Source organism: Acytostelium subglobosum (genome assembly GCF_000787575.1).
Source record: "Acytostelium subglobosum LB1 DNA, scaffold: scaffold33, whole genome shotgun sequence".
In the NCBI taxonomy this organism is placed as follows: domain Eukaryota; phylum Evosea; class Eumycetozoa; order Acytosteliales; family Acytosteliaceae; genus Acytostelium; species Acytostelium subglobosum.
Window position 1 is genome coordinate 242,338 of NW_012236500.1, and position 18,474 is coordinate 260,811.

The 18,474-nt window shown below is 39.8% G+C and overlaps 10 protein-coding genes across 10 annotated transcripts; 5 read left to right on the plus strand and 5 right to left on the minus strand.

Annotated features, from left to right (window-relative positions):
* Positions 1 to 45: 45 nt before the first annotated feature.
* Positions 46 to 399, minus strand: SAMD00019534_115690 (hypothetical protein; the record flags this gene model as incomplete). The annotated part of the gene is made up of 2 exons (XM_012893256.1): positions 46 to 210; positions 250 to 399. 2 exons carry the CDS (start codon positions 397 to 399, stop codon positions 46 to 48), a joined length of 315 nt encoding a protein of 104 aa, XP_012748710.1.
* Positions 400 to 1,337: 938 nt separating this feature from the next.
* On the plus strand, positions 1,338 to 3,020 carry SAMD00019534_115700 (hypothetical protein; the record flags this gene model as incomplete). Its single annotated transcript, XM_012893257.1, has 3 exons — positions 1,338 to 1,742; positions 1,860 to 2,114; positions 2,298 to 3,020. Coding segments are annotated over 3 exons (1,383 nt in total), but the record flags the coding sequence as incomplete, so codon positions are not given.
* Positions 3,021 to 4,570: 1,550 nt separating this feature from the next.
* SAMD00019534_115710 (hypothetical protein) lies at positions 4,571 to 5,359 on the plus strand (the record flags this gene model as incomplete). Its single annotated transcript, XM_012893258.1, has 1 exon — positions 4,571 to 5,359. The coding sequence occupies one exon, from the start codon at positions 4,571 to 4,573 to the stop codon at positions 5,357 to 5,359; it is 789 nt and encodes a 262-aa protein (XP_012748712.1).
* A 718-nt stretch (positions 5,360 to 6,077) lies between these two features.
* SAMD00019534_115720 (hypothetical protein) lies at positions 6,078 to 7,326 on the minus strand (the record flags this gene model as incomplete). Its single annotated transcript, XM_012893259.1, has 2 exons — positions 6,078 to 6,097; positions 6,210 to 7,326. 2 exons carry the CDS (start codon positions 7,324 to 7,326, stop codon positions 6,078 to 6,080), a joined length of 1,137 nt encoding a protein of 378 aa, XP_012748713.1.
* Positions 7,327 to 9,806: 2,480 nt separating this feature from the next.
* On the plus strand, positions 9,807 to 10,958 carry SAMD00019534_115730 (hypothetical protein; the record flags this gene model as incomplete). Its single annotated transcript, XM_012893260.1, has 1 exon — positions 9,807 to 10,958. A coding segment is annotated over one exon (1,152 nt), but the record flags the coding sequence as incomplete, so codon positions are not given.
* A 460-nt stretch (positions 10,959 to 11,418) lies between these two features.
* Positions 11,419 to 11,961, minus strand: SAMD00019534_115740 (hypothetical protein; the record flags this gene model as incomplete). The annotated part of the gene is made up of 1 exon (XM_012893261.1): positions 11,419 to 11,961. One exon carries the CDS (start codon positions 11,959 to 11,961, stop codon positions 11,419 to 11,421), a length of 543 nt encoding a protein of 180 aa, XP_012748715.1.
* Positions 11,962 to 12,078: 117 nt separating this feature from the next.
* SAMD00019534_115750 (hypothetical protein) lies at positions 12,079 to 12,866 on the minus strand (the record flags this gene model as incomplete). The annotated part of the gene is made up of 2 exons (XM_012893262.1): positions 12,079 to 12,704; positions 12,773 to 12,866. The coding sequence occupies 2 exons, from the start codon at positions 12,864 to 12,866 to the stop codon at positions 12,079 to 12,081; spliced, it is 720 nt and encodes a 239-aa protein (XP_012748716.1).
* Positions 12,867 to 13,904: 1,038 nt separating this feature from the next.
* SAMD00019534_115760 (hypothetical protein) lies at positions 13,905 to 15,385 on the plus strand (the record flags this gene model as incomplete). Its single annotated transcript, XM_012893263.1, has 2 exons — positions 13,905 to 14,301; positions 14,373 to 15,385. Coding segments are annotated over 2 exons (1,410 nt in total), but the record flags the coding sequence as incomplete, so codon positions are not given.
* Positions 15,386 to 16,057: 672 nt separating this feature from the next.
* SAMD00019534_115770 (hypothetical protein) lies at positions 16,058 to 17,845 on the plus strand (the record flags this gene model as incomplete). Its single annotated transcript, XM_012893264.1, has 1 exon — positions 16,058 to 17,845. One exon carries the CDS (start codon positions 16,058 to 16,060, stop codon positions 17,843 to 17,845), a length of 1,788 nt encoding a protein of 595 aa, XP_012748718.1.
* A 171-nt stretch (positions 17,846 to 18,016) lies between these two features.
* On the minus strand, positions 18,017 to 18,336 carry SAMD00019534_115780 (hypothetical protein; the record flags this gene model as incomplete). The annotated part of the gene is made up of 2 exons (XM_012893265.1): positions 18,017 to 18,258; positions 18,324 to 18,336. 2 exons carry the CDS (start codon positions 18,334 to 18,336, stop codon positions 18,017 to 18,019), a joined length of 255 nt encoding a protein of 84 aa, XP_012748719.1.
* Positions 18,337 to 18,474: the final 138 nt, after the last annotated feature.

Consider the following 18,474-nt stretch of genomic DNA (forward strand, 5'->3'; position numbering starts at 1 on the left):
AAATGTCTGTCGCTGGTACGGGCGCCGTCGTCTGGGCCACAAACGTCATCTCGACGAAGTGGTGGATGGCACAAACAGGCGGGCGCTGACAGGTGACGAGGCGCCAGTGAGGGTGCAAGCGTTGCTGCGGAAGTGCTCGACAAGCTTGCTGAGTTCTGCAGAAGAGTAGGCTTTACCTTCAACGGTCAAGCCACGGAGTGCACTGCTATCCTAAGAGGCAGCAGTGCCTGATGGGTACGATCTGCTTACACGCATGTGCAAGCGCAGACCTTTCATGTAGTCCTCTGGCAGCAGCGCTGCGCCAGGGTAGAAGATACGCACGTCGTATGATGACTGCGATGAGGGTGGCGCACGATCATTGATCGGGCCATACCTTGCGAAGAAAGACTCCGCTCCCATTGTAATCTGTGACAGGGCACTCACCTGAGTACAGCTGTTGTTGATTGAGAGTTGATGTATTGACTTTGCTAGATTGAGTGATCGAGTAACAGATAGTAACTGTATCACTCGTTTCGGTTTTTTCACTATTTCTAAGGCACTTGGAACCATTCCAAGCCTCAAAAAAACCCCTAAAATCTCAAAGTGAAAAGGCTCCAACGAGATTCGAACTCGTGACCCCTTCCTTACTAGGGAAGTACAATAACCAGCTATGCTATGGAGCCCATGTTTTTTGTCAGTCAATTTCCATATTTAAATAGGGAAAATTTAGGGCGAATGGGACTTTCCAAATTTATCAACTTTATATTAAATTCAGTTTATACAATTGTTTGATTGATTAATGGATAATTCCCTTTCGGAAATATTCACGTTTAATAAATATCTAGTTGAATGGTCAAGTGAATTGGTTGTTTTTGGAAAGAAGATCGATATGTTTGGAACAGACCTTGTTGTTGATTTGATAATTCAGTCAATACCTTAAGCCAGCAATATACTAAAGAGGACGACAAGGTGAATCGAATGATATCATTTTCATTATACTAATACACAAATATAAATATAAAATGGAACATAATATATCAGATATATTACTTAAACATATTGTACAATGTATAAATGATGAGATTGATTCATTGTGTTTAAGACTAACTTGTAGAAAGTATTATTGTCTAATTCCAAAATGGCTACAAGTATCAAAGACAGTGAACTCTCTAAAGAACAAGTCCAACTCCACTCAGACATCTATATCATCATCATCATTGTTTAACAACATTCGAGTACCCTATAACTTCAAGTCATTGGTCGATATTGATGACACGGACACAACACCTCCAAACAAACGCCAAGACAACTTGCTCAGCCCACACACACTACTGCTCAGTCCATCATTCAACCAACCTCTAAAGAATGGTACACTACCACAATCAATCAAGACTCTATCCTTTGGTTTCTATTATAAGATGCAGTTGTATAAGGATGGTCTGCCTCACTCACTCACTCAGCTGAACTTTGGCGACCATTACAAGGCCTCTATCGGGCCAGGCACTCTCCCGACCAGCCTCCTCTATCTCACATTCGGCCAAGCATACAATCAACCGCTGGCTGTTGATGTCTTACCCTACTCGCTGACATATCTCGCGTTTGGAGCGTTCTACGACCAACATATTGGCATCAATGTCTTGCCAGAGAGGCTGCGCACGCTCTTCTTTGGCAACGACTTTAACAAACCTTTGTCACACCAAGGCCAGTTGCCCGACACACTGACTAATCTGACCTTTGGCCAGCAGTTCAAGAGTGCCCTGCTCCTACCTCCCAACCTGCTCAAACTGAGATACTTGACGGCACAATCCGATGAAGACACTGATCTCAAGTACCCCAGCACTCTCCGGGAGATGTATGGTGTCGCGCGACAAGTCTTGAAGCCAGGCCAACTACCTCAATCATTGACCAGGTTGTCACTGTACAACTATTATACGAAGGAGATTGGACCTAATACCTTGCCCCAATCACTCACTTGGCTATCCTTGGGCAAGAACTTCAATCACATGCTCGAGCCTGGGGTGCTCCCCAACACGCTCACATCACTCACCTTTGGAGAGAACTTCAACAAGCAAATTGTGCGTGGTGCCCTTCCACCATCGCTCACATTCTTAAAGTTTGGAGTGTACTTCAATCAGGCGATAGGACATGATACTCTGCCGCGTACACTCATCGAGTTGATCTTCAGCTCGCTGTTCAATCAAATGTTACTGTCTGACACGCTGCCACCTGGTCTCCAACGTCTATATCTCTGCGCGTTCAATCAGCCTATTGGTACAGACACTCTTCCCAAGTCATTGAATGATCTGACCATTGGACAGTATCTTGAATCACCCCTCACGGCCAAGATGTTGCCCAGTCAGCTCACCAAGTTGACATACACAGGCAACCAACCTATCTCCCCCGGTACACTGCCAGAATCAATTACCGAGCTGATGCTTGGCAACAAGTTCAATCAACCATTGCTACAAGGTGTACTGCCGGCTTCAATCACACGACTTGGCATTGGTGAGGGATTCTTTCAACATCGTAGCAATGTCTGTCTGCCACCCAACCTCAAATACCTCTCGATCATCAACCTGTGTATACATGGCTCATATCTTCATAGTCTGGCATCGCAGGATAGAGGCGAGTTGGAGGTGCGTGTACTCAACTCCAACTCTGACCTTCGATCACATCCTGAAATAGACGTACTGGACTATCCCATCACGACACACTTGTTGGGCCTGCAAATGGAGTTCAGCTACTATTATGTTGCCAAACATATACTGGCTGCTTTGGCCAACGTGCGTTATGTGGGTACATACCTGCTTAGCTTCACAAATAATCAATGTAGGACAGTTTATCATATTCGATTCATTGATGATTATCGTGTGATGGCATTGATCTATGAACACAGTCAGGTTACAATTGGTGGTAGACCAAGAATCAGAACAAACTATTGTATTGGCAATGTTGTCCAACTACTCAGTCGAGCCAAGGACCAACATGTACTCTTCCCCTACGAGCAATCATACAACTACTTCTATGACCCTTCAACTACCCTGGAATGATCATTCAAGTGTGAGCATGATGCTCCCCCCTGGCCACCCATGGACCATACCAGGACGATCTTTCAATTTACCATTTAGGCCAACCAATCAATTAATTAATCAATCAATCAAATCAATCAGTCAATCAGACAACCAGTCAAACAGGAACTGGTCAGGGTCTTGGCATGCATGACAACAACGGAAAATATTCAGTGAATGGGAACACGTTGCAAAGATGTCCTTGAACATCCAGACAACACGTTCATCTTCGTTTAGAAAAAATATGTTCCAATGGCACCAGAGGTTATATGAGGGACGCCTAATTGATTCAATCTATTGGGGATCAATTAGTACATCGAGTAATGTTCTTCTTGTTCGGGTATTGGTTAAGGGCAAGACCAATAGCCAGGGGTGCACGTAGACCAAAATACCACCAACGAGGTACACAACGACCAACTTGGGGTTTGGGGGTTTAGTGTTGATCAGGTTCGTCAAATTCACAGTTTTTCTTTCCAAATGAGTTATTACTCTTGTTGAATTGGGATAGTTCGTTTTTTTTCGATATGTTGGTTACCTCCATTCCCGAATCAGTCCGGAAGAATATCGTAACCCAAAGTCAAACTAGGTCATCCTACTATATTTATTTTAAAGCTGTTTTTTTTGGTCAACAGGTCGGGAAGGACCTGGTATGGTATGATCACCAACACTCATGAGTACCACTTACCAAGGATATTTATATCTTGTCAACTTGGTCCTCACATAGATCACTAATTCATTAATAATAACAATAATAATAATAGTAATAAGACTATTGTATTTATATAAATAGAAATATCATTAAAATGAAGAATATATATTTTAGAAATTTATATTTAATTATTTTGTTTGTATTGATTAATTATAAAGTCAATGGAATTGAAATAAAAGTTCAACAACAAGTAGAACTACCAAAGATTATATCATTATATGTAGATCAATCATCAACAAATATATCAATAATATGTGGATTAAAATTAGATAATAATCAAGCTTGTCCAAATATCTCTTCATCAATCAACTCATTCAAACATATGATTAATAATAATAATAATAGTAATAATAATAATAATGATATACAACTTAATATTATATTGCAACCAGGTGTATACCAACAATTACAAGCATCCAACAACACAGGAGGCAACTCCAACATAAACATTATTTGTCTCGACATTGTGATCGGACCATCACCATCACAATCACATGATGAAAAGGTTATATTTGACTTTAGCTCAAACCCTTCAACATTTATATACGCCAAGGATCCACTTGTTAATTGCAGGTCAAAGATCACTTTGAACAATATCACATTAATAGATTCTTCAATAATATTTAGTAGACAAGTCGATGTAGTACTCAATAATATCACATTCACAAGTACCAACACATCATATGCCATCCTATCACCAATCAATATATATATGGATGATTATTATTCAACAACTCGTCCATCACTCACAATCAATGGTGGAAGTATAACAAATTATAAACCATCAGAGAGTGTATATCCATTCGAATTGATCATGGCCTACCAATCCGACTTGTTCATCAAACAGATGGACTTTGTCAACAACACCGCCGCATCATTGATCACATGTAAACGTGCCAACTTCTTGATGACCGGTTCAACTATCTCCAACAACAACTTCCAAGACCTACTCATTGATATCAACAATGTCGAGCAATCAGTAATCTCCAACTGCACCATCAATAATAACATTAATATACGTTTAGGTGGCACGACAACATTGATTGAGAATGGTGGATCATTGTTGATAAAGGATACCGACTTTGATGGCAACTCCAACTTGTCATACTTGCTACGGAACAATGGCAACATGACCATCGTGCGCACATCCCTGACCAACAACTCGATCAAGAATGGACAACTCGTCTATGGATTCTTCAGCATCGTATCAATGACCAACTGCACATTGTCCAACAACATGTTTGTTGGCTCCAACATCATGCGCATGACCGGCTCCAGACTCTCGCTCCACGACGTCGTTATTGGTGTGAATCTCGGGCTGGCCATCTCTGCCCCCATCGTCGATTGTTCCAAAGGTCACTTGGCCATCAACAATATAAAGAACCATGAAGGTAGGGACCTGGTGAGCTGCGATGAAGAGTACCAATGTTCGTTACAAGGTGATCACCCCGACATTTGTAGAGCTGGACTAAGTGGTGGAGCCATTGCCGGAGTCGTCATCGGTTGTATCGTTGGTACTGCACTCATTGTCGCTGTGATGTCCGTGGTCATCAGGAGAAGAAGAAGAAGAAGCAGCAGCAGCAGCGGACATTATAAAATATAGAATATGGACATCGATCAGTTCATTCATTAGTTCATTCATCAACTCATGACATATAATCCTCAATCACTATTACAGCAGTTCGATAAAATCTCTCGTATGTCTGTCCTTCGTTACCTGTATATCGTGTCGTATCGGGTTAGTTAATGTGATTGATCAGGTGATGGGAGGGTTGTGGTGTACATACCTGTGGCCTCCAAGTCCAGATCCTCTTTGAATGGTTCGAGATCGTCCAGTGAGCCTTGAGGGATGACTTCTTCATCTGGCGAGACGCCATACCGAGCCGATTGCAGCTTGCCAGTCCTGATGTCTCTTACATTTTCCAATGAATACGACCTCTCAGTTTCTTCATACTCTCCATCAGGGTTTTATCGATGTGGCGGATCATAACTTCCACCTCTAATGTTATTGTTGTTGCAGGTGAGTCAGTGTCATTGAGTGAGAGCATGCAGTTCCCGGAACATACTCATTAATAATAATGAATGCCAGACTGATTTGGATACCAGCTCGTTTGGAGATCTCTATTAAGTTCCTTGCAACGATAGCATCTCCACCCTTGAGTGATGCCAAAGTGTAGATGGCCTGAGAGTATACGTGTTCCAACACATATACTATTTGTTCTGGTACTTGTCCATTGTAATCATCGTCATTTTCATAGTCTTGGTTCCAATCTCTGGTTATAATCTACCATCTTATATATATCTTATATACACTACTAATTTTATCTGAATGACATGTGATCTTCATAAAAATGAAGTGTTTGAAATTAATGCGGCCACTGGGGTGGTAACAGAGTTTCCGCGCCAGACGCTCGATGGTGAGGGGTAACAAACAAGTCCTTTGGACAAAATACTTTTTAATAATAAGTTATCTATAAGATCCTTGATCAAATAGTGATGTGTATCCAACTTTCGAATTACTCCCTCCATTTCATGGAAGTTTAGTTTGAGATTGGGTATGTTCGAGTTTGCATATTGTTCGATGGTCTTTGGTAGGTAGATGAGGTGGAAGATGTAGAGTAGAAAGGCGAATGATTTGAGGCGTCCATGGAAGAAGAGATCATTAATTGGTAGATCACAAATCTCCTTTGTCCTGCTACCATTGGTGAAGGTCACACTCTCCAGGTTGTAGCAGTGTTCAAAGCATGATGGCGCATTGATCTCTTGTAATTGTTGATTGTTGAGACATGAGAATGATCGAAGTGATTGGGGCAATGAACCATTGATAATAGGTTGATTGTGGAATATGCTGAGCGTCAATGATGTGAGTGTGTTTGGTAGAATGTTTGGCTTCAACTGATGATTGTAGTATCCTCCAAGGTCCAATGATAGCAGGCCTGTTGGAAGTACGTCACACATTATCTCTTGATTGAAATACATGCCAAGGGTAAGGCTGGTCAATGTCTTGGGCAGAGCACCAACTTGCAACGTGAATTCATCTTTAGTGATGAGTGTCTTTAAGTTTGGAGGGAGCATACCTGGTTCGATTGCATGACTGTATCCATGAAACTCGAGACTGGTCAATGAGGCAGGCAGCACGCCAGGCAAGATCGGATGTTCAAAAAAGTCCATATTGAGACTCTCTAAGTTTGGTGGAAGATCACCTGGATGCAGGGGATGTCTGTAACACCCGCCTATAGACTTGATCGATGATGGTAGTGCACCAGAGATGATCTGTTCACCAGAGTCCATGTCAGAGCCTAGCCAGAGCTCCTCCAATGCTGCAGGCAAGGTGCCGGGTGTCAATGGATGATTGTATACACCGAGAATCAATATCCTGGTTGAGGGTGGCAAGGATCCAGGCTGAAATGGTTGGTTGTACACGCCGTTTAGATTGATATCTGTTATGTTATCTGGTATGTCACCTGGTTGGATTGGCAAGTCATAACTTGAGTGAGTAAAGTCCAACTTTGACACATGTGATGGAATGGTCAATGTTGACAAAGGCATGTTGAACGATTTCTCAAACATCACACTCGAATGTTGGCCATCACAATACATCTTTAACTCATACGGTTGAACATCTTTGATTGGCTTATATATGATCGGTTTCCAATCTGAGTGAACGAGTTAATATTTGATTGATAGAATGGGAGATTGATGAATGGAAGTATGAGTCAACTTACTATGTGATTTTCAACGGTGGAATAATACGTGATTGGTTGTTCGACCATAGTTGTAAGTACATGTTGGTGATTGTTTAGTGATTGCTAGTCTGTTTTGATAATGTCTCTTGCATGATAAGATGAAGCATGTTATATCATCAACATCATAAAGATACTTTATTATATGATAAAGTATAAGAAATGGAAGTGAGTCCATTACATAATATATAATCAATCACCTCCAACATCTATAATCAATAGACATGCAGAAATGCATGATGATCTTTGATGATAACTTATTTATTTTTGTGATGTGTGGTGTTGTTCATGTTTTGGTGTTGGTTAGGGGTTGTGGTTTCAAATTAGTGGTTGGACTCATCACATTGTGATGACTGCGCAGACAATGCCGAACCATTGTTGGGTGCTCTTCTCCTTGTAGTTGACGAAATGAAGTACCTCATAAAGGGGGACAGGGACACTCAATCTTCTAATCGGGTGGAGTTAGATATGGTTTGAATGATCTCCAAACTTAAAACTATGTGTCCCTTCAATCAATCAAGAAATCTAATCTTTAAATTATTATTGTAACAAAACATTTCATGAAGTATAAATTGGAACCTAATTGGACTATCTTTGAAGAAACGGTTGGATCGAGTTAAAACATTCAATAATTGGATTCTCATTTCCAGAAGTGTAAATTTATTGTCCGATAGTGCGTTCTAAGGTTGTGTCAGTTTCATGTAGTTTAAAACTCACCCACACCAATTACATTTAGTGTAATGAGAATGAAGTTGTCGATAAATAGTGAAGACGCCATTAACTATTCATGAAACAAAACTAATTATATAACTTATAAAAATTTCCTGTAATTTAGTTAACTTATTTTTCAAGGCCTATATTGGAGCATTTCGTCATTTTGTCTGTCCTATCAAAAGGAGGGGAAAGAAAGAATTCACAGAAGAGGAGAAGGCCTACAACCATGTCGTCTCATTCCATAGAGTGGTCGTCGAGAATTTCTTTGCCCGGGTAAAGTCTTGGAAGTCAATGAGCACCACTTGGAGATCGAGTTTGGAACGTCTAAACAAAGCATTCTGTTTGATCTGCTACATAGTCCAATACGAGATCGATAAAGGCATCACCAAACCCATCCGCAACTACTAATTTGAAACCCCAACCCCTAACCAACACCAACCACAACATTAATATCACCACACATCACAAAAATAAATAAGTTATCATCAAAGATCATCATGCATTTCTGCATGTCTAATGAAAAATATTAATATTAATGATGATCACAAGTGTAAATTAATTTTCAAAGAACCATATTTTTTGAACTTTCAGATATTTATATTTGTGATCACAAGTTTTAAGTTCGCTGAATGAATAGTCATAAGTATATAAGTATTTCTTTGAGATAAACATGTAGATAGATAGATATAAATGGATAAGATAAATAATACAATTATTAATTATATTTTGGATTGGTTATCTGTTGGACAAAGTTATTCAGTTGACTTGATATCACTTGGTTTGTCATGCAAGAGATTGTTCATTCATTTGAACAATGGTAGTTACATATCATCATCATCATCACCAATCTACATATTGTTTCATCATAACAACATCAATAAGAATAGTAATAGATTGATATCAAAGTTATTATTACCAACAATCAAGTTCATTAAATTCGATGATTCATTCAATCAACAGATACAGGTTGGGTCGCTGCCTTCAACATTGCGATCAATCAAGTTTGGTGGAAGGTTCAACAAGACAATCATACCTGGATCATTACCCAATACCTTGGTCGAACTGACCTTTAGACACGACTTCAACAAGGACTTGCTTTGGAAGCCATCGGCAATCACATCATTCTTGAGCTCAGGATCAAAGGCCACTCCATCACTTCCAGACTCAATCACCAAGCTGAAATTTGGATACCTGTTTAACAAGCCTATAGTATGGGATGGTCATAAGGGCACAGGCACTGGCACTGGCATTGGTTTGAGCACTTTGCTCCCTAGATCGTTGACAGAGTTGAGATTCGGAGATATGTTTGAGCAACAACTACCAGCCAACTCACTACCATTGTCTATCCGCTTTCTCAAGTTTAGCAGTAGTTTCAAACTGCCATGCATGGAGGCAGTGACACAGCTACTCTCACTCAATGTTCTTGAACATGTGGAGGAGGTTGTTGGAGACAATTCTTTTTTGCCAAAGGAGATTGGCGATCCAGCTTATCAACTACCATCGTCAATCACAAGTTTGAGCATACAAGCCTATCAACTTGATCTTAAGAAATGTACACTGCCCCCGAACCTCCAATCATTAACTTTGATAAACCTTCAATCAGACATCACACCTGGGATGCTCCCTCCATCGATCACATCACTCACTCTTGACAGATTCAACAGAGTGATTGAACCAGGTGCGCTTCCACATAGACTCCTGTCATTGAACCTAGGTCATAAGTTTGATCAACCGTTATCAATTGGTGTACTACCATCATCAATCACTGAACTATATCATGGACAAGATCAGAAGACATTACTTTCACCTGGGATCAAGTCTCCTTCTGGGAACCATGTTCTATTCATAAATGATACCATGATAAGATTCGAAAAGAACATGATCCAACCTTCAATTCTACCAACATCATTGACATCACTTGCCTTTTTCAAACTTGGTGAAGGTATTCCATTTGGATCGTTTCCAGATACAATCAAATCATTGATGTTGTGCTATAAATTCAATGAACCGATCACACCCGGAACACTTCCTCCATTGCTGGAATCGTTGACCTTTGGCGAGATGTTTGATCAAAAGATTGAATATGGCACCTTCCCAGGTACATTGATCGAACTTCATTTTGGCCAACAGTTCAATAGAGACCTACACCCTGGTGGAGTACGCGTACTTCCAAACAATCTCAGAACATTGACCTTGGGTGGAGAGTTCAATCAACATTTATATCCAGATATATTGCCAGACACATTAACATCATTGGAGTGTTATATCAAGAAACTCAGTTCAGATGGTCTACCAAAGAGTATCACATGGTTGAAGATTGGCCATGGAGGAGGAATACGCCACATGTATCAAGAATACCTACCCAACCTCATTCATCTATTTATTCCAAATTTGGATCATTTACACACACTTGGCGACGATGTCAATATTGATCATTTATACATATGTCAACGAAGATGTTTTAGATCAGTTCTGGAAATGAGACAATTTATATTCCCAATACGATTAATATCTGTACATTTGGTTTTGGATTACAAGGTGGCCACCAGGCTGGAGAATACAACGGAATTATTTGGTACATTCCCAAATGTATTGGATATATGTATTTGTCTTTTTATTGATCAAGTCGACTATGTACTTCGCAAAATTGACAAGACACATTTTATCTATATGTCCAGGAATAACTTAAGAAAATGGACTTTCAAAGTAATCAATCTCAAATCTCTCCCCATTCACCTAAGTAGCATATAGTTTATTAATAAATGCGCGCCATCTTCAAGTGAGATTGATTACTTATACATAAGTCAACGAAGATGTTTTAGATCAGTTCTGGAAATGAGACAATCCAAATTCACGATTCAATTACTATCTATACATTTGCAATTGCATTACAAGATGGAAAAGCTGGAGAATGCAATGGAGTTGTTTGGTAGATTCCCAAATTTATTGGATATATGTATTTGTCATTTTATTGATCAGGTCCATCATATACTTCGCAAGATTGACAATACACATTGTATCTATATGTTAAAGAATTATGCAAGACAATGGTGTATCAAAGTAATCAATCTCAAACCTCTCCCTATCCCTAAACCTAAAAAGTATTATATAGTTCTTTAATAAATACAAAGATACTAGTATCAAGATCTATGATTAAGATATATGAGTGCACTCACACTGCTTGATCAATCAATCAATCAACCAATTAGATCGTCTTTGATATCTCATGGAAGTGTACACCATTTAGTGAGTTGTGAATGCCAAGGTGGATGTGATCGATGAGTGATGGTGGAAGTGCGTTTAAAGGGAAGAAGCGAAGATCTGAACATTTGTTGGGCTCCATGTTATGTGGTTCACCTTGATAGTGAATACAACGAACAAAGAAGTCAATGTACTCTCTATCGCCACTATGTCTATGTATACTACTTATTATCTCCAAGTCTGAATGATTGATGATCAGGTCTGCCTCTTCCTTTGCCTCGCGCACTCCTGCCTCAATGATAGTCTCTCCATTCTCCAAATGTCCACCTACCAGACCATATTGACCATCTTTAAAGTTACTATTCATTCGTTTATGTAACAATATTGACCATTCTGTTGAGTTGACATTGGGCATCTTTGACATCAATGCCAGCTTGTGATTGGGGTTGTTATTGTGATGACGACCAAGTGATGATGTTGGAGCAAAGATCATGAGATGTACTGCACCAAGTAACTTGGAGTATGAGTTGATCTTATTCATGGCCATTGTATGGTATTATATGTTTGATCATTTATAACTATGCTTTTGGAAAAATGAATGAATGATGATGTCCTGATCAATCACATGACTTTATTAATGTCCACACACACTCATACAGGATGATCAGAAGGAAAGGTCGGCCTGAGGACCAGCACCTCGAAGTACTTTGTTCTTGTCCCATTCATAGATTCCAAGCCTGCTGATAAAGGTGGTTGGATCAAAGCCACTGTGTTGGATGGCATTGTTCACTCCTACTTTGAGAATAGACTCTGAGGGTACCTTGGCACCACCAGTGCAATCAAGGAATCGCATCTGCTCATCAAGTATGAGATAGCTATCCCTCATGGTCTCGTTATCCTCTGGCACCAGACACTCTAGTTCGTGATGGCGATGAAGGAAGCTCTTGAAGTCCTCGTCACTGATGACAAACTCACGGGCATCCCGGAGATCGCCTGCCCCGCCACTGTTCTCGCCCTTGAGGATCAGACATTGGAACACCTTCCAACGCTTGGGATCCAACTGCTTGATGTGATCGGTCATGTCCTCATCCTTGTTGAACTTGTTGATCACCGAGTTGATCTTGAACACCACGCGATACTTGTCGCACCATTCCTTGATCTTCATCATCTTCTCTCTATGATTGAGTTGTGTTGGTGTCTTCCTTGTACTTGTTGTCCTTCTTCCAATCTTATGATTAGTCTTATCCACGAATGAATCACATGATATTGCCAATATATCAAGGTATTGACCTAAGTTGTGTATCAATGATTGAGTCAGTGATTGATCGATTGAATGAATGAGTGATATATACACATACCATATCTTGGGAACCAATCTTCTTCGATTAGACTACCATTGGATACAATGGATACACTGTCAAAGTGGAGTTCTTCTTTGCAGTAACGTACCATCTCACCAAGATAGTGACCTCGTTGGATGTAGAATGGCTCGCCACCACTGAAGTTGATCTTCTTGGTACCAGCTTCTTTTAGGAGTTTGAGACCATGCTTCGAGTCCTCAATAGGTAGATGAGTCCTCTCCTTTGCAGTATGGAAACAGAATCCACATTGATAGTTACACTGTCGTGTAAAGTGATAGTTTACACTTATTGGATCAATCACTTTGACATCAGGTGATTGTACTTGTTCATAAATTATCTCTTTGTGTTGAGGTTGTTGTGATTTAGTTGTCGGAATGAGTGTTTTTGTTGGATTTTGATTTTCTTGATCATTTTTGGTAGGGTGTTGGCTGGAAGTTTGTTCGTCTTGTTGTTGATGAATAGGTTGGAGTTGTGATTTATTGGATGAATTCAATTTAAATAAAATATAGAAAAGGATAAATGATAAAATAATGTATATCATTATTATTAAAATTAGTTTAGGTGTTTGATTAATTATCAAATAATTATAAGTAGAATATATCTTTAGAGTATGTAAAATTAATTTTAGTTATGTTTATCTTTAGTAAATGAAAGGTAAGTTTCAGAATAAGTATGTTTAAATATATATAAGATGTCACTAGTTGAGAGCCTCTGTGAGGCACATGATCATCAACCCATCACCAAACACATAAACAAACTGATGGAAAAGTGGAAGTGATGGAAAAGTGGAAGTGATGGAAAAGTGGTGGAAACCCACTTTGATCAACACAATCATCTGATATCCACACCACTTCCACTTTTCAAGTCATCAAAGGAGAGATATTTTATCTCTTTAACCAATCAGCTGATCTTTCAAATATCATATCGTATGATCACCATCTAAATACAACAGGTCAATAATACCATCCATCACCAACATGAACATCACCATAGTAGGAGTTTGCAAAAACAAAATCGCTTCCCATGATTTGCAAGTTGGGCTGAGAGGATCAGACACAAAGGTTGGATTGTTGAATATATTGTGTAGTTGTTGCAAATAGATAAAATACATTATACTAGTAATATTATAATGATTGAACAACTACATAATAATGCTTTAAAATGTATTGTGCATTGTCTTGATGGTGAAAAGTTGGGCTCATTGGATATAATGTCATTGAGTCTAACATGTAAACGATTGTTCATACTACTCAATAGCAGCAACATATCATCAATCAATCCTTTGTTGAAAGGTACACATCGCATTCATTACAATAACAACAATAATAACAACAAGAAGAGCAAGAGTAACAAGTTATCAAACATAGTGATATCATCTTTAAAGACAATAAGGTTTGATGATTCATTCAATCAATCAATACCAATTGGTCACCTACCTCCTACATTGACCAAGCTTAAACTTGGTGATCATTTCAACCAGAGGATCATACCGGGATCGTTGCCCGAGTCGCTGGTCGATCTTACATGTATGTACCATTCACTCAATCAATCAATCAAACACTCAAACTAATCAAACTAATCAATCATTCAAACGTAGTTGGTAATCACTTTAACAAGTCACTTCAATGGAGGTCGAGCCGACTCAGTTCATTGTTGGGTGTGATCACAAAGTCCTCCCGAAGTAGTGCAGTACCAACACCATCCCTACCACAATCAATCACCAGGTTGACGTTTGGATCAAGATACAACAAGCCAGTAGAGCATTATCAGAGCGATGTAGCAGGCACACTGCTACCTCAGTCGCTCACAAAGTTGATCTTTGGCGATGACTTTATACAACCATTGCCGGCCAATTCACTGCCCTTGTCACTTGAGGTGCTCAAGTTCGGTTGTTGGTATGATCAATCATGCATGGCTGCTGTGACACAACTTCAATCACTTCGAATTCTTGCGTTTGCATCACCGATACACTTTAGAGATAATCCGCCACGTCCTCATCAAAGAGGAGACCCAACACATACATTCCCAGCATCACTCACCAGTTTGTTGACGACACCTCATGGCATTAATGACTTGTTATTGCCCCAGACATTGAGAGTGTTGCTGCTGGCCGGCCTCAAGACAGACATTGTGCCAGGCATGTTACCGCCTTTGCTCGAAACGCTCATTCTCATCGATTTCAACAGTTTGATCGAGCCACACTCGTTGCCAAACAGCCTCACAATCCTGGAGCTAGGATCAAGCTTCGATAGAGAGGTGATTGAACCTGGAGTGTTGCCCAACTCACTAGTGATACTGGTCTCTGGAACAAGCTTTAATCAAGTCATTGGACCTGATGTTCTACCGAAAGGTCTCAAATCATTGACACTTGGACAATTCTTTGATAAAGCATTCAGACCTGGTACCCTCCCCGAATCACTCACATCTTTCTCCAGCTATACTTTTAATCTCAAGGCTGAGTCTCTCCCAAGTAGCATTGTCAACCTGGCCGTTGGAATCTCACTGATTCATCAATCACCTGAACATCTTCCCAATCTCAAGTATCTACATTTGAAATCCCTTGACAATCTGAACAGCGATCACATGGAGATGGTATCAATGTGGACATTATAGCTTTTAATGAAATATTTATGGAGAAATTGCAATATTTTAGGACGAACAAATATCTACCCAAGTTATACATTGGTGTGATCACACCAAAGTTGGACATTGAAGTTGTCAAGACTGTGGCCAAAGCATTTCCAAACGTTCAGGATATCAACATTGGTCTATTTAATAATTTTAGAAGTTATTTCCAATTTAGGAGAATCAATCAGATACAAGGAATATTGATTGAGATGCGATCAAGAGTACTGCGCTACATTAAAATTATCCAACTTTGAAAGGGGGATGGTTCCGGCAACATTCTTTGAAAACCTTTATTTTTTGCATATTCATCAATTTTTGATCATATGAAGTCCTCACTTTTGTTAATTTAGTTCAGTTGATTAAAGAGAGATAGATAAAGATAGGATGGATAGACTACAAGTGAACATTATAAAGAATATTGTTGATAGGATTCCTCGTGACTTGTTTGGCTCACTCGATGTTATGTCATTGAGTCTAACATGTAAGAGATTGTTCATACTACTCAGTAACCTGTCATCGATCAACCTTGTGTTTAAAAGAATACCTCGCAAGAACAAAGACAACAAAGACAACAAGAAAAAGAATAACAAGAGCAACAAGAACAAGAGCAAAGACAACAAAGATAACAAAGACAATACTTTGATTGAATCAATGATGATACCATCTTTAAAGACTATATTGTTTGATGATTCATTCAATCAATCAATACCAATTGGTTGCCTACCACAAAGCATACATACTCTGAAGTTTGGTTATAAATTCAACAAGTCAATCTTACCAGGATCATTGCCAGAATCGTTGGTCGAACTGACCTTTGGCCACGACTTCAACAGGACACTTCAATGGAAGCCATCAGCCATTACATCATCATCATCATCAACATCATCATCATTGGTCAAGGACATTCCAACACCATCACTACCACAATCAATCACCAGATTGACCTTTGGTGAGTCGTTCAACAATACGGTCGCAGCATATGATGGTACTTTGCTCCCGAGATCATTAACAGAGTTGAACTTTGGCAACGACTTTGATCAGCCACTGCCAGCCAACTCATTGCCATTGTCGCTAGAGGTACTCAGATTCTCAAATTGGTACAATCAACAGTGCATGGCGGCAGTGTCACAACTTCAATCACTCAAACAACTTCAGTTCTCAACACCAGCGATATTGACAACGAGTCAATCACGCCCTCTACCAAAATGGGATCCATCACACACATTCCCATCATCACTCACATACTTGGCAATCTCTGTAACTGAGCTGGGTAAAGACCTGATACTGCCGCCTTTCATTCAAACATTAATCTTGTCAGGACTCAAGTCAGACATTGTCCCTGGAATCATTCCACCATCACTCACATCACTGACTCTTCTCGAGTTCAACAATTTTATCGAGCCACACTCGTTGCCCAATGACCTCAAGCACTTGGACCTTGATCCTCGTTACAATAGATTGTTGGCAAGTGGATCACTGCCACAATCAATCACCAAACTATCAATTGGAATTGATTTTATACCAAGGAACGACATTTTACCAACATCACTCATTGAGCTCTCTTTCCTTCCTCTATCTCCAGGGCTGCCACAAAGAACATTGTGGACATTCAATGAACCGATCGACCATTATTTCTTGCCACCCAAGCTCATGTCACTCACATTTGGCCCATCATTCAATCGGCCAATCGCACCCGGTACTCTCCCCGAGTCACTTACTTCAATCTCGTTTGGCTTTCAATTCCATCAGCCAATCGAACCTGGAACTTTTCCAAACTCCATCAAGTCCATAAGGTTTGGTGAGATGTTCAACAAAGTCCTGGACATTGGAGTGTTTCCGGATTCACTGGAAAGTCTATTCTTTGGACTCTACTTTAATCAACCGATTGTCCCTGGTGTACTACCTCGAGGTCTCACAACATTGCACTTTTGCTACTATTTCGAACAATATCTTTCTCCCGATACCCTTCCACCTTCGCTCACCTCGTTGGAAATTGGCATGAAAGAGGTCCATGCTGAGCTACTCCCCAAGTCAATCACAAGACTGGGCATCGAGAGGATGTTCATCCACAAATCACCAGAGGACCTCCCCAATCTCAAATATCTCAGATTGCCATCAATCAATTCTCTCGACTCGATTGGTGACAAAGTACATGTTGGCGTGGTGGACTTTAACGACCCTTTAACATTGAAGATCTTATCCTGCTTTAAGATATCAATAACCAGACGACTACCATCTGTCCATGTTAAGATTGATTGTCAAGAGCTCACCAATGACCTCATCAAGATAGTGGCCAACTCATTCCCCAATGTACGAGACATCCACATTGTCTATAATCTAAAGATAGACAAAGTACTACTTCGAAGGATTGACAAGAGAATCTGCATTATGATGAGGGAACAAACTAGAGATAAACTCATCAGAATAATAGAGTTGGTCTAAGGAGATCGATATAATAATAGATATTATTATTATATCATGTGACTTCAAATCGATCACGTGATCACATGTCAGCTGATCATAATCAATAATGTGATATTATAAAAAAAAACATCATTACTAAATTAATTGTTTGGACATTAAAGGCAGAAAGGTAGTTTATATATTCGTTAATTAACAACGATGGCATCCACCTCCGAGGAGACCGCCAACAAGTCCGAGGACACCTCCCAGCAATCCATTGAGGTTGAGGTTGACATCAACATCGATATCAAGACCAATACCAATGCCACCACCTCCACATCCACCGCAGGCAACTCCATTGGCACCCTGGCCAGAAGCTCCACCAAAGTTACCAACAACGGCGCTCTTTGACATTGAAGTGGCAGACACGTTGCCCATGGAAGTAAGAGATTCTATAATAGATATAATATGTTAGGCATTGGTAATCAAATTTGGATTGCAATTTTGGTATACATACTTAAGATAGTCATTTTGGATTAGGTAATATTATTTGTTTGGTATTAGATACTTTGATTGATTGTTTGATGATGTTATAAATTCATACCAATTGGACCTATTTATAATTATTGATGGATGAGTGTCAAGTTGCCCAAATCAAAATCACATAG